Source organism: Staurois parvus, unplaced genomic scaffold (genome assembly GCF_062004578.1).
Source record: "Staurois parvus isolate SC_StPar_1 unplaced genomic scaffold, SC_StPar_1.0 ptg000209l, whole genome shotgun sequence".
NCBI classification, from domain to species: domain Eukaryota; kingdom Metazoa; phylum Chordata; class Amphibia; order Anura; family Ranidae; genus Staurois; species Staurois parvus.
Genome location: NW_028318005.1, coordinates 5,719,833 through 5,735,237, shown reverse-complemented (window position 1 = coordinate 5,735,237; position 15,405 = coordinate 5,719,833). Strand labels below are relative to the sequence as shown.

At 39.9% G+C, this 15,405-nt stretch overlaps 1 protein-coding gene across 3 annotated transcripts in view; it reads left to right on the top strand.

Moving 5' to 3' along the window:
- ATG7 (autophagy related 7) overlaps window positions 1-15,405 on the top strand; it is a 398,197-nt gene that overhangs the window by 8,625 nt on the left and 374,167 nt on the right. For all 3 annotated transcript variants that reach the window (XM_089678709.1, XM_089678707.1, XM_089678708.1), the window contains exons 4-8: window positions 3,116-3,233; window positions 6,297-6,374; window positions 8,745-8,861; window positions 11,536-11,682; window positions 13,051-13,139. In XM_089678709.1, coding sequence (XP_089534835.1) covers window positions 3,116-3,233; window positions 6,297-6,374; window positions 8,745-8,861; window positions 11,536-11,682; window positions 13,051-13,139 — 549 coding nt within the window. The remainder of the gene's footprint in view (window positions 1-3,115; window positions 3,234-6,296; window positions 6,375-8,744; window positions 8,862-11,535; window positions 11,683-13,050; window positions 13,140-15,405) is intronic.

Genomic DNA, 15,405 nt, shown 5'->3' with positions numbered 1-15,405 from the left:
TCGTGCCAAACTGCACCCAACTGAAATTTTTATAATTTTTTTTCTCCACACAAATACTATAGAGCTTTCTTTTGGTAGTATATAATCACCACTGGTTTTTTTTTTTCTTAAACAAAAAAACAGAAATTTTTTAAAATAAAAACGTTTGTTATAAAACTTTGCAAATAAGTAATTTTTCTTGATGGGCGCTGGTGATTCTGCACTGATGGGCGCTGGTGATTCTGCACTGATGGGCGCTGGTGATTCTGCACTGATGGGCGCTGGTGATTCTGCACTGATGGGCGCTGGTGATTCTGCACTGATGATTCTGCACTGATGGGCGCTGATGAGGCTGCACTGATGGGCGCTGATGAGGCTGCACTGATGGGCGCTGATGATTCTGCACTGATGGGCGCTGATGATTCTGCACTGATGGGCGCTGATGATTCTGCACTGATGGGCGCTGATGAGGCTGCACTGATGGGCGCTGATGATTCTGCACTGATGGGCGCTGGTGATTCTGCACTGATGGGTGCTGATGGGGCTTCAATGATAATCAGGGTGCTGATGGGGCTTCAGTGATAATCAGGGCACTGATGATCAGTGCCCTGATTATCAGTGTAAACAATGTACTGTACTGGCTTGTCTTTCCTCACACAGAGACAGCGTGAGGAATTGAAAATGCCAATCACCGGCAAGTCTTTTTATATGGGACACAGCTGATCACATGGTAAAGGGCCTCTGTGATTGGTGATTTAACTCTTGGAGGGCTGCAGCTGTTGCACCTTGGACTTGCGGCCCGGCAGACTGCGCCCCCCTAAATGTTGCGCCTGGGGCTACCGCATTGGCTGCCCCCACCATGCTTCGCCACTGGACTCCTGGGCTATTCACCATCAGGCTTCAATAGTTCAAGTTTGTAAAGCTGCTACCATTCTTCTGTTTTTACCTTTTATAAAGTTTTAGCAAGTGGATGTTTGAGCCATTGAGGCCCTACCTTAGGTTGACATGTTTTGCAGGCTGTAGCATGAGGTTCTAACCTGTTCTGGTTTAGTTAGTGCGAGTGAGTTGGCTTGTTACATCATAGGGCACAGGGATCCCACCCCTCTGCCGTTTCGGTTTATAACTTGTTACAAAAACTGAAGCCTTGCCTGATAGGAATTGGTTATGTCTAGTAGGGGATTTCCTGCCTTTTTATTGCCAGAGTTCAATCACTTGAAGTGGCTGTGTAATCCTATTGACTGACCTTAGAATGTTTACTGTTGTGTAGAAGGCTTGTTACAAGAACATACACCTAACCTGGATTTTATATCAAGATCTCAGTAAAAAACAAGGTACAATGAGGGATTTTCCAGATTTGCCTCAACAGGATTCTAGTGCCTGCAAAGTCAGTGTAACACAAAACAAAAACTGCTGGGAACAAGAGAAAGATGTTCTTTGCATGTTTCTCCTGTCAAAAAATTATATCTCCTAGCATTTACAGTTGCAAGAAAAAGTATGTGAACCCCTTGGGATTACGTGGAGTTTTGCATGAATTGGGCATAAAATGTGCTCTGAACGTCATCTAAGTCACAACAATAGAAGAACACAGTCTGCTGAACATAATACTACACAAACATTAGATGTTGCCATGGTTTAATTGCACATAACATGTAAACACTCTCACAGTGCAGGGAGGAAAAAGTATGTGAGGCCCTAGCTTAATGACTTCTCCCAGAGCTAATTGGAGCCAGGAGTGAGCCAACCTTGACTCCAATCAGTGTGATGATATTAGATATGTTGCTGACAGCTGTCCTGCCCTTAAAAAACACACACCTGTTTTGGGTTTACTGGTTTCAAGAAGCACTGTCTGATGTGAACCATGCCTCGCAGAAAATCTACAATAAGGAAAACATTAAACAAGAATGGAGTACATGGGAGGACACCACGGAGGAAGCCATTGCTGTCCAAAAAGAATATTGCAGCACGTTTGAAGTTTGCAAAAGAGCACCTGGATGTTCCACAGCACTACTGGCAAAATATACTGTGGACAGATGAAACCAAGATTGAGTTGTTTGGGAAGAACACACAACACTATGTGTGGAGAAAAAAAGGCACAGCACACCAACATCAAAACCTCATCCCCCACTGTGAAACATGGCGGAGGGAGCATCATGGTTTGGGGCTGCTTTGCTGCCTCAGGGCCTGGACGGATTGTTGTCATTGATGGGAAATGAATTCCAGAGTTTATCAAGACATTTTGCAGGAAAACGTACGACCATCTGTCCGCCAACTGAAGCTCCGCAGAGGATGGGTGATGCAACAGGACAATGACCCAAAGCATACAAGTAATTCAACAAAACAATGGCTGCAACAGCACAGAATACGCCTTCTGGAGTGGCCCAGTCAGAGTCCTGACCTCAACCCGATTGAAATGCTGTGGCATGATCTTAAGAACGATTCACACTAGACATCCCAAGAATATTGCTACACTGAAACAGTTTTGTGAAGAGGAGTGGTCCAAAATTACTCCAGATCGTTGTGCAGGTCTGATCTGCAACTACAGGAAACGTTTGGTTGAGGTTATTGCTGCCAAAGGAGGGTCAACCAGTTATTAAGTGCAAAGGTTCAAATTCTTTTTCCTCCCTGCACTGTGAATGTTTACATGTTATGTGCAATTAAACCACGGCAACATCTAATGTTTGTGTAGTATTATGTTCAGCAGACTGTGTTCTTCTATTGTTGTGACTTAGATGACGTTCAGAGCACATTTTATGCCCAATTCATGCAAAACTCCACTTAATCCCAAGGGGTTCACATACTTTTTCTTGCAACTGTATTTATTTCATGAGCTTAGTTTTATTCACACAAGGAAAATAATCTTTTCTTTCAGCCATGTGACTATAATTTTCAAATGTCATTGGATTCATCTGAAAATAACTGTAAAATTTTTAAAAATAATGATCCTTACCACTGTGTGTTAGATTTGTGAATTGAGCTTATTGATTATCACGTGTGCAGTCATTTCCCAACTGTTATGTCTCAAGTGTTGATTTGAGAATTAAAAGGAGATTGTAATTGGTTGATAGGGGCAATGTTTTTTTTTCAGACACTTTCAAACATTTGACTGTCTTTTTATACCTTTGTGTCGTAATTCTAGGAATGCACCCACACCAGCACGCTGCTGTCCTGCAGTTGGTTGTCTTTACAACACAAATACTCTGGTCTCCTTCAAGTCATGTGATAAGAAGGCTTTGCTGGACCAAGCAGCTAATGAGGTGATCTACTTTTGGCTAGCTATCCACTTCGATTTTATTTGTCTGTTTCTTTCAGAACTGTCTCATTTAATATTATTATTATTATACAGTATTTATATAGCGCTAAAGGGTATGCTCAGCGCTGTACAGTAGCAAGGGGGACAGAACATGAGACAAGACAGTAACAATACAATACACGAGGGGTTCGAGGGCCCTGCTCTTTCGAGCTTACATTCTAGGAGACTCCACATAATATTTTTAAAAAGGCTTGTATTTATTTAGGGTAGAGTTGATGGGCATTAAAGTGTTACTAAACCCACAACAGTAAAATCAGTCTGTATATGCAGTAAAGCATTCTTGTTATACTCACTGTGGAACCTAAGGGGTTAATCCTCTGCATTGTGTAAAAATAATGGTTGATCCTGACTGCTCTGATTCTCCCCTTCTCTCAGTGTCTGCTAAATATCTCATGATAGATCAGAGGCGCTGGGGTAGGCTGCACATGATCAGTTTGCTGTGTATAGCTAGAGATTTTTTTTTTTCTTGGGAGAGTGCATGTGATCAGCACAAGGCCAATCAGTACTGTCCAGACAGAGGTCAGGGGTTCTGCATCCTCCTACAGAAGAATGAAAACACTGATAGATGTCACAAGACTGCTCTAACTTCTGATGAGAAAAGGTATTTAGCAGTTTATATTTACTATAATAATTGAAATTCCATGTTTTTTGTACTATGGGAGATCAGATATAGTGAATGCAGGGTCCTGGGTTTCGTAACACTTTAAGAATAGAGATACCTAAGAAGCAGGTATCCAGTAAATATTGAAAATATGATCTTTCTGCCCAAATGTGATGTTCAGTTGAAGGTAGAATCTTGAGCATATATTGTTCAGGGACTCCTGCAGTGAGATGTTTCCTGGAGTGCGGGTTGTTCTTACTATGGCTATTTTATTCACTTTAAAATAGAATAAAGAAACAACAGGAGTTGTGAAACTTTATAATAATGGTTCTGAAAGACATGCATGTTGTGGAACTTTAGTGCAAAGATCTTGAGCCCAGAGTACCTGTTAATTAGTACTAACAGCTTGCAACTGGAAATGCTGTCACTGGTGGGATACCCATTTAAAAAACACTTGACAACAGATTAAAAAATAATTTGCTTAAATAAACTGTGAAGTAAGACATGATTCCAAACATACTGAAAAAGGTTTTATCATTTACATTTTGAGTATAGGTTCAATTTTATATAACTGCACACACATGCATATACATTAGTCTGCACTAAAAAGGCCTGTATGTTTGTTTGTTTGTTTTTTTATAGCAAAGATGGTATCTAAATCACTGTTCTGTTTTTCTTACAGCAGAATGATGGTATCACTAGATAATAGAAGAGCAGAATTATTAGCACTGTAACCCAGGATGTGCAGTGATGCATACTGTGCACACCTTGCACCTTGGTGAATTTATCAGGAAATGTCCTAATTTAGTAGACTATATTTTTTATATCAAACAGTCATGGTATTCAACTTTAAAGGATCATGTCATTCAAATCTGATTCAGAGCAGAGTTTTTCAGTTCTTAAGCTTTTGATCCAAGACAGAGTTTAAAAGTGTCCATAAAAAGTCCATTCCAGACATTTGGGCATAGTTGGTAAGAAGTAGAACCCTTGTTAAGTTTTAACTGCTATATAGGACATTATTAGGCCTTTCCCCTCACTAAGGCTATGTTCACACTAGAGTGGCTGCAATTTCATCTCATTTTCAGTGCGATTATGTAGTGCAGTGTTACATTTTGATCCGTTTTTTTATGTGTTTTAATGTGTTTTTGGTACTACTGTGTTTCAACTCATCCATTTTTTGTTAAGGAGCTGGCACTAACTACCAATGTCTCATCTCTGCTGTCAGCCAGGGGATTCCCCATATAGTACCCCCCCACCCATGTTGAGGGCATGTGACCTGGTATGGTTCAGCCCTCCTTTCCTGGGCTGCATGCTAGGATAAAGGTTTTGACTTGGGGTCCTCAAAGTCCAACCAAAGAGCCTGCTTTGAATTGTGGGGGGTTGGACCTCCACATTTTGTGTTTTTTTTTTTTTTAACTGATGGGCTCATTGGTTTATATTTTACTGTGAGCTGGGATCCCCTGGATGACATCAGAGATCAGTCACTGGTTATTAGGATGTCAGCTCTTTAACAACCAGTGACTCATCCCTGCTATCAAAAAAATCAAAAACTCAGTAAAAATGCATGTACAAACTTTTTTGGTATGTCTTCATTGAAGTCTGTGGGGCACAAAATTGTGCTGCATTGCACCAAGAGTCGCAGTTGCGTTGTATTGATGTGAATGGGCACCATTTAAATCAATGCGATTTCCATTGTCATGTGTGCGACTGAAATTGAATCTAAAATTGCACGTGTGAGAACCAGGCCTTACTGTCCCTATTTCAACAGTTTTACCAGACAGGAAAAATCTGTATCAAGGACAAAGACAGCATTAATAAATAAATAAATCGATTGTATTAAACATTGTAAATTTTATTTCACAACTCTTAAAAACATTAAAAATCCAAACATATAAGTTTAAAACGTGCAGTATTTATGATATATCATGACTATATAACTAGGTATTATCAATCAGTGCATATTATCACAACTAAAGTTCAGCTTTAAAGCTCGGAAATTAGCAAAGTTTAAAGTGTTTGTCAAGCCAAAACCTTTTTTCTGTATTATTGGATAGAACGGGAAGGAATTGGAACTACTATTTTTTTTTTCTTTGCTATCTGAGGTTATGTTACAGAGACGTGTACAGAAGTCTGCCTGGATAAACATTGAATGGATAGTTTAAGTGGGTCTTTATATTACATAGATTTAGCAAATCTAAAGGTGATCTAAGATATTTAAAGATTGTACAGTCATATTGTAATGTGTATAGTGATATTAAAGACTGCCTCTCAGAATTCATTTATACATGTGGATTTATGTGAACTTCTTTTCACTGAAAAGTTCCTTTTAACACCTCAATTATATACGGTGCATATCAACTGCAATACAAAATAAGTTTTAACTCTAAGCTATTGCCATTTTTGCAGATATGGGAAGCAATCAAGTCTGGAGCAGCTCTTCAGGAGCCTGTGCTCCTTAATAAATTTATCCTGTTGACATTTGCAGTAAGTAATTTTATTTACATTTCAGTTTTGTTCACATACTTAAAAATGACCTTCACTTAGGCTTCATGCACACTGGGTGTTTTAATAACGCCGGTAACATTAGCTGTGTAAAGTCACGTTAAAAACCTGAGTTTGTCAGCGTTTGTTAGCAATTTTGTATTAGCGTTTAGCTGCCTTTTTTTTGCATTTTGAGTTTTGTTTTTACCTCGTTTGCTGCGATTTACTGCATTTTTCTGCATTTTTCAGAGTTAGAGCGTTTTTATAGCTAAAAAAAACTCCTCTAGAAACCCACTAGTTCTGGTAATTTTTTTCCAGCCAAAAAACGTCCCTGGCAAAAAACATTGATTACAGTCTATATGTGCATGGACACATAGGATAACATGCTGGAGGGTTTACTAGCTGTAGAGAAAAACATCAAAAGCCAAAAACAGCAGCTGTGAAAACGTCCGGTGTGCATGAGGACTTAAAACCATTTTAATTTTTTTGTGGAGGATAGTGCAGACAACCTCTGTGTAATACTGTACAGTCTTCTCAATATTTCAGGCTGATATCCACCTTCTTGAAGTATTCATTATACTCTAACCCTCTCTGTTCTTGCTGTTGCTCAATTAGGAAGGATGCTTTGAGAGAAGAAATTGTATTGTAACACTAAAACTTGATTAGGGTAGTATACAGAACAATTTGAAAAAAAAATTCCGTATGGACCAGGCACAACAAGATCCAGCAGATACCCTCTTCCTTTGGTTGGGACCTTGGTTTGGTTCTAGATATCATGACTAAATTCCCCTTCAAACCATTGGATGGCAGACCTGAAACATTTGACTCTTCAGCTTGCTTTCATGGTAGCCATAACTTTGGTTCAGAACCTCTGAACTCAAAGCTTTTTCCGTTAAAGTGATTGTAAACCCTCACATTTACCCAGGGCAGCCTGTCTCCATGACATCAGTTCAAAGGCCAGAATTGACGTAGCATTTCTCAGCTTCAAAAAGCAGGGGCGAGGATCTGAAGTTGTATTCCACAGATATCAGTGTGGAGAGCTCTGAGAGCTGATTGAAGCGAGGGGTCACATTCTCTTCACACAGGAACAGAACTGAGGCTGGCAATCACAGGCTGAGTGCTGGCGGTCCCTCTCCTGTCATCTTTTTTTCCCTCTTGTTCAGAAGTGAATTATGCAGATAACCGAGGAACAAGGCAGCAGACAGAAAAAACACTAAGGGCTCTTTTTACACCTGCTTTGACTTCAACACACATTAAAGCACCTACTGCTTCAACATGCTTTTTTGATGTGTTTTTGATGCTTCTGCAATGCTACGATGATGCTTTCTTTAAGCTCTTATGAAGCTTGGCAGATGGCCTGTGTGTGGTGTTGATATCTCATACCTGCAATAGCTCCAGAACAAAGCTAAGCTGAAGCTGAATATCAGCTGTAAGTGAGCTTGGTTATAGACTTCTATGGAAGCTTTGAAGACTGTTTGAAGCACCACTAAAACGACAAAGTAGTCCCCCTCCCCCCCTTCCTTTCCTGACCTTACGAGCTGTATACTCAGATAAGGGTCTGGTATGAATTTTGGGGGGGACCCCCACGCCATTTTTTTTTTTTAATATTTCCGTGAGAGTTCCATTCAAAATCCATACCAAACCCGAAGGGTTTGATATGGATGGGAGGGGTGATCCCAATATTTCTAGCACAAGAGCTTCTAGTTAACTTTAAACTGATGAGCTGTAAAGTCTTTTAAAGCGTCACCTATGGTGATTTTCTTTGGCACTGTAGTTTTTTGCGATATCAAGGGCGCACACAATTTTTGGACATGGCATGTTTGGTATCTATTTACTGGACACAACCTCATCTTTTATAGTTTTCCAAAAAATGGGTATTATATTGTGTGTTTGCACTAAAATGAATTTTATTATATTTTATCCTGAAAATTTGCATTTAATAAACAGTTATGAAAATATTATGTGACATAAAAATTTGCAACCATCACCTTTTTATTCCACAGGGCCTCTGCTTTCATAAAATATATCATGTTCTGTGAGTTTAAGTAATTTTATTGCCAAAAATGAAAATTTTAACGTGTGCGGAAAAATAAAAAAATAGCTCTGAAGCCGAACTACTTGTTCCTGCCATTGCATAAAATAGGTCTGTTACATGTGTTAAAGTATCAGTATACCCCAAAATTGTATTCAAGATTTGGAAAGATGTCAGTTGATTAAATGGCAGAAAGAAAACTAATGGTTGGATGTGTCTTGGGTGTCTTAGTGGAGAATCATCAATAGATACTTGGGTGAATTCATTATTTAAATGAAATAATACTTGGGAATGTATTACTATTTACATTTTCACGTGCCCCTGTTCCACTTTTGTTGTAGGACTTGAAGAAGTATCGTTTTTATTATTGGTTTTGTTTCCCTGCATTGTCTCTTCCTGATGGAATACAACTGGTAAAGAACCCAGTAACTCTTAGTGAAAGATTCTCTAATGAACAGGTAATGTTTTCACCTTGTGTTTAATATGCTCAGCCTATAGCCAACTTTGGGATCATTTGTCTTTTTATGGAAAAACACAATGGAGATTTGCTAAAACTGGTGCACACAGAATCTGGTGCAGTTGTGCATAGTAACCAATCAGCCTCCAGGTTTATTGTCAAAGTTTAATTGCAGAAGCTGCCGTTAGAAGCTGATTAGGTACTATGCACAGCTCCACCAGATTCGGTGTGCACCAGTTTTAGTAAATCCCCCATCCTAGCTATTCTAGTCATGTTCATATGCTCCCCAATTTTATTTTCACTTATCTGATTATTTTGAGATATTTGCATTTTTTCTTTTCTCAGCAAATTTATCAACCTTATGTCCTTTAGTTTGTGGATGGGGAAGATGATTATGTTGCATTGTGGAGGATTAGGAAAGAATATTTAAAATTTTCAAATTTGCTGGACATTGAGATAATAGAACCTACATCTCTTTATGTAAAAAAGAACACTATATATAGGGTCCAAATGCCTCTAAAAGATATTTACAAAAAAAAATTCCCCTTTTCATAAGCATGTCATTCCTGGAGCAAAAAAGGTAACAGGCGGGCACAGACCTAGCATGACTTGCTGACTCCACCATTTATCATATAGCAGGATGGGCACAGGCAGCAACCTTATTCTGGGTGTCTGGTTTGGGAGAGAAGCGTATTTGCATGTTGGCAGCTTTTCCAACTTTGGAAACTTGCAAATAATTGGAAATGGCTGCATAGATCTAGACAGCTTTGCTGTTACATATAAGATAATATATAGACACATTTCCATCCTAAAGCAATGTATTGGGTGTAAATTTGCAGCATGAACACTTGGTTGCAATTTCTACCAGAGTTCTGGTGGATGAGCTTTGACTCGCCTCCTACTCTGGCTTGTTATTGGCTGTGAGCTTCCTTACAATTCAACAATTGGACACATGAGGTGGTGGACCAATGAATTATGATCAGCGAATATCAAACACATTCATCTGGGGTGCAGTGGCTGCCTTTAAATATAAACAAGGTGCTCTCCATAACAGGGGACCTCAAGTTTGGATCGGCATGTTCATATTGCCTGAACAAGGCTTCCAAAAGAGACAGGCTGCCTCTAGATCCCCAATTGCCAAGATGGATTTGACAAATCAGGTATATGAACTGTAAGGTAGGGTTCCTCCCTTTCCTGTGAAGGTCCACTCCATCAGAAGTGTCGCAGCTTTGTGGGCTTTTAAAGGCTCAGTTTCTCATGTCTGTAAGTTGGCCCACCCATTCCTCTGCCCCTGCATTAATTATCTTTTTACTACAAGAATGTTCAGGTCTCAGCGGATGCTATTCTCTGTCAGAAAGTCATACACATGGCCCTGTAGGAATCTTCTCAGTTATTCTTGTTCTGTTGAAATGAATTGTTTCTGTTGGGCTTTGCCATTGTTTGCTGTTACCTTTTCTTAATGGGATTGTTTTTAGGTGCCCCAATGGTTTCAGAAATAACTCGTATGTCTTCTGTGATGTTAGAGTACATCTCAGGATACAGGGAATTAGTCACACTAGAAGACTGGGCATACTCTTCAGAGGATTTGTCAGCCTCAGACCCTCCCTGTTCCTTCTCCATTGCAAAAAGGGGTGGTAGGGGAAAGTCACAAGGTAGCTTCTGTGGGGACAGAGACCTAAACTTACTTAAGCCACCCCTCCACAAATCTTTACGGATATCTACCAGCTGTTCAACACAGTGAAAAAAGCAGCTGAGAATTTCTCATTGGACACAAAGCTAGCCAGGGCTGGTTTGCTGCCCCATAAATGAGTTTGTGGAAATAAGACTGTCTCCAGAAATAAGGGTGTTTTTAGGGTGATCTGGCATAGCTGCTGAGCCCACCCGGAGGTGCAATACTCACAATTAAAGGAAGCTTTGCATTTATTCATAGAATACAAAGCTCCTTGTGAATGGCTGAGCAGCTCCATGTTTTGTTCCTGGAGTGGGACAGGCAGTTAATCAGCTGTAGGAATGCAGTGCTGTGTACTGTATGTAGCTGAGGCTACATCCAATTTATACAGCGCACACAGTCGCTGCATCTGTTAGGTGCGTAAATAATTTGTTTAGGCCAGTTTGGTACTTTAATACTCACAATTAAAGGAAGCTTTGCATTTATTCATAGAATACAAAGCTCCTTGTGAATGGCTGAGCAGCTCCATGTTTTGTTCCTGGAGCGGGACAGGCAGTTAATCAGCTGTAGGAATGCAGTGCTGTGTACTGTATGTAGCTGAGGCTACATCCAATTTATACAGCGCACACAGTCGCTGCATCTGTTAGGTGCGTAAATAATTTGTTTAGGCCAGTTTGGTGTACTGTTTCCTGTGATGTACTTAGAAAAAAAAAGGGATTTTGCAAATAAGTTAAAAATTCAGCTTTATTGCCTTTATCTCAATACAAGCCTTATTGCTTACGCTAAAAACAATGCAGTGGTATCTTTTTGGTTTATCCTGTAAATGTTCTTTTCTCAGAATTCAATCATGAAGGAGGGTGGCTGTCTAACAAAGCTAGCTACTTGAATCAGAATTGAAAATATATATAAATAATTTGGAATTTTAACTTGAAATATGAACTCACTGGCAGTACATTTTAGCTTCTGATATAAAGGAAACACCCCTGACCTATTTTTTCACTTCCAGGTGCTGGATTTTCAGAAAGCCTATGATGACCTCTGCCACCGTGAAGGAGCCACTCCGCAGCCTTATTTCTTAATTCACTACACCAAGGATACATTTTATATGTCTCCGCTGTGTCATTTCAGCAAGCTATTTAAAGAGAAGGAAAAGGTAAATTATTTAAAAGCTTAGTCGTCTCATTATTGACAAATTTAGATACTTCATAAACATTTTGTGGCTTGCCAGTCCTTAAATGTGGTTGCTAAATTTTTTCTTTTTGTTTTCGCTTGGTCATATTGTCAATAACACACTTCCAGCCTTAGAATGATAAGACTCACTCATCCTTCTGTACCAGGATAACAGAAACAAGATAGGCCTACACACCCCTGCCCTGCTGTTATTGCCCATAACATAGAGGTGTGTGGTTCTGTAGTCCTCATAGAACAATGTAACTGACAATGGTCAGAGAAGCAGAGCACACAGACAGTTATCAGATCACAAGTTTTCCTGCAAGATTAGCAAAGACCTTTCGAACTTACCAAGTAGATATAACAAAATTATTTTAAAGGATAAGTTCACCCTTGGGAACATGTTCCACCCGTTTTTAGGGTAGAACATGTAACATGTACCCATAGCTGCAGCCGCAACCATGGGAACATGTCCCTCTGACAGATAATTCGGGGAGAAGTTTCCCCATACTATCTGTCAGATTTGAAAACAGACTTCCGTGAATGAAGGAACTGCAAGTTCCCACAGCTTTAGCAGCTGTGGGCTTGCAGTTTTTAATGAACTACCACGGCTGTGGGGCACAGTGGTAGTTCATTGAAGCTTCCTGTCAGAATATCTGCTTGACTGTACATCCCATACAGCAAGAAGATATTCTGACAGTTCTGCGGGAGACCTGCATGGCCTCAGCGATCTACTGATTGCTGGTGCAATTCTTTCCAGGCTCCTTTAGACAAAAATAATAAATGCATATTTTTTTATCTGCAAAAAAATGTACATTTATTATTTTTGTCCAAAAGGTGAACTTATCCTTTAATGGTATATTTATTTTTAACAGGCTAAAAGGGACCAAATAAGAGAAGTTCATTGTTTGGGTTTACACATGTTTTAACTGAAAAAATCTATGCCTTGGAGCTTGATATTATTTCCAAGTTGATAAATCTGTCTTTTTTGGACTTTATCTTAATTTTATTATGTGCTGTATACTACACTGTCTGCGAATGAGGCATATTATTAAATGTAAAGAGCTAATACCATTTATTTTGTTATAAATACTATAGTAGTTGATAATGCCTATTAAGCAGAATATATTGAAACTATTTGATAAAGCTTTGCCACCTTACCTAACACTGTTGCCTGCAAATTTTGCTATATATGATTATATATATGCAAATCAGGCATATGGAAAGTCTGATATCAACTAACAGTGGATGTATCCTTGTGAATGATAGAGCTCCATGTAAATAGACATATGATATTGTGCGGATTTCTGCCCATCAGTGTGTGATTACTATTATTATTTTGCTTTCTTAGGTTATCCTTGGAATTTATGATCCGTGCACCTTATCACAGTATCCTGGTTGGCCGTTGAGGAATATTTTAGCACTGGTTTCTTACCACTGGTATTGTATCTCAGTATTAAATATATTACTGATCATAGCTCTACTGAATTTGCAAAAGATTATTAGCCATGGTTAACACTGATGCGACTTGTCATGTGATTTGACATGCAATCCTGCCCAAAATATACAGACCTTGACCCAAACACTAATTGTGACACTGACCTAGATCAAACAGTGATCTAGCTATTTTTCCTTATTTCTTCTTTTTTTATTTTTTTGTTACACACTTTTGTTTACTTTCTTCTTTTTTCTACAAGGAGAGAGATACAATGTACCTCTCCCTCCATTCAGAGTGAAAGAAAACACAGGAGCAGGTTGCACAGTGACTGTTTATTGTGATAGCCAATCAGAGGATGTCAAAGCGATTAGGTGACCCGGAAGAACCGGGAGTTCCGGGTGCCGATCCTTGGTGAAAGATTTGAGGCTCCTGTTGAGAGACAAATGCGCATGTATGCGGCCCCATAGATAAAGGCCCACTTCTGTGAGGCCACATACAGAAAAATAACTCTTTGCTCAACTAGCTTATTATTTTCTATTTGCATTCTTTAATCAACTCCTCACTGTCTTCTAATACAACTATAGAAGCAGTGCATTCAGACTGGTGTAACCTTAATAAAATCTTCGGAAGAGTACACCCAGCCCCCATGCTGTGGAGACTGCCTGTAAAGTTGCTTCGGGCACTGGATCCTGCGTTAGTGCTCACCTCAGTTTGTGCAAAATGTGTAGTTAGCCACAGGGTGCTATATAGATTCAGAGCTAGTCCATCCCTATGGCACACAGACTTTGAAGATCCCTCCAGGGGTAAGCCTACCAGGATGGGCAAAGCCTGAATCCTGTATAGGGACCAGCGAGGTGGACAGTTAAGACAGGCACCCTGTATCTCTTACTATAGCCCACAATCCTGAACAGTATACATTCACACATTTAGCTATCAGGAAACAAGGACTGTGTTTGAAATGTGTTTGAAAATTTACAGTGTAAATTTTTCAAACTTGGTGCTACAGTTCAGTCACTTCAGAGAAGGTCTCTGAAGATGCACTGTGGGAGGGACAAAACTCGTTGGAGAGAAGTTCCAGTTTCTGTTGATGTCACATCCGGTCTGTGGAAAGTACACAGACCAGTGGTGTTCCCGGACTGCCCAAGGGGTATTGTAGTATTGGGAGGTGCTGCAGTAATATATGTTTATGGTGTTTTATCTATATAAGTACATTTTTATTCCTGATCTTAATAAATAAGTTACTACACTATGAGAGTTCCCTCTTCCCCTCTGATTTTTATTATTTCAAGCGGCACCCTCATTCATCTTTAGCTATATACCCCATGTCATTGAATGATCACAGGCAATCTGAAGGAGGTTCAAGACCAGGAAAGAGACACCCCTCACCAGAAAAAGCACATTAGACTCTTATGCTTAATAAACAAGAGTCCATCTTGTCTGTTGAGTGTGGACAAAAGGAGGGGCACAGGTCACCAATCACATTGTGGTTTTTTTGAGCACCAAGGCACTTTATGATTTATAAGGGCACGGAGAAAGATTTATTATGGAAATGTAAACACTGCACTGTTTACACCATTTGGACACTGATGGACACTTTGTAGGTCACTATTGTTTACTTGTACTGTTGTGCATTGTGCGCTATGTGACAATATAAATTTCATTTGAGACCTTTCCAGCACAAAATCTTGTTGGCAAGGAACAAGCATCCTCCCATCTCTCGACCTACCCACACTGCAATCCAGCAAAGCAAGGAATTCTCTGTCTTGGTGGATCTCCATCCCTGCCTTGACCATGAAAAATTTACTCCTGCCATATTGCTGGAAAGTGATAATGACATACACCAGTCTTACAACTTGGGGAGGAGTGTTCCAATACCTTCACAATTCAATAAACACTGTTATCAGTGGAAGCCAAGCCTCTCAACAACATCTTTGATCTCAACGTAATAAGGATGGCTTTGTACTCCTGAACCCCCCCCCCCCCCCCTTCTGCAAGGACACGCAATCAGGGTGCATTCAGAGAATGCCACAGCTGTGGCCTACATCAATCACCTAGGGGTCACCAGAGGTCAGGCCCAGGAATGGACAACTGAATGGTGGATTACCTCAGCGCTCACCAGCTGTACTAAGGGGAATGGGCCCTGCAGCCTATTAGAGATGGAGGCCCCAGACATGGATACCCTGGCCTTCAGATTCAACAGCAAGTTTCCTCTTTTTATTTTCTGTCCAGGGCCAAGGATCCTTTAGCACTGGCATAAGATGCTTTGAT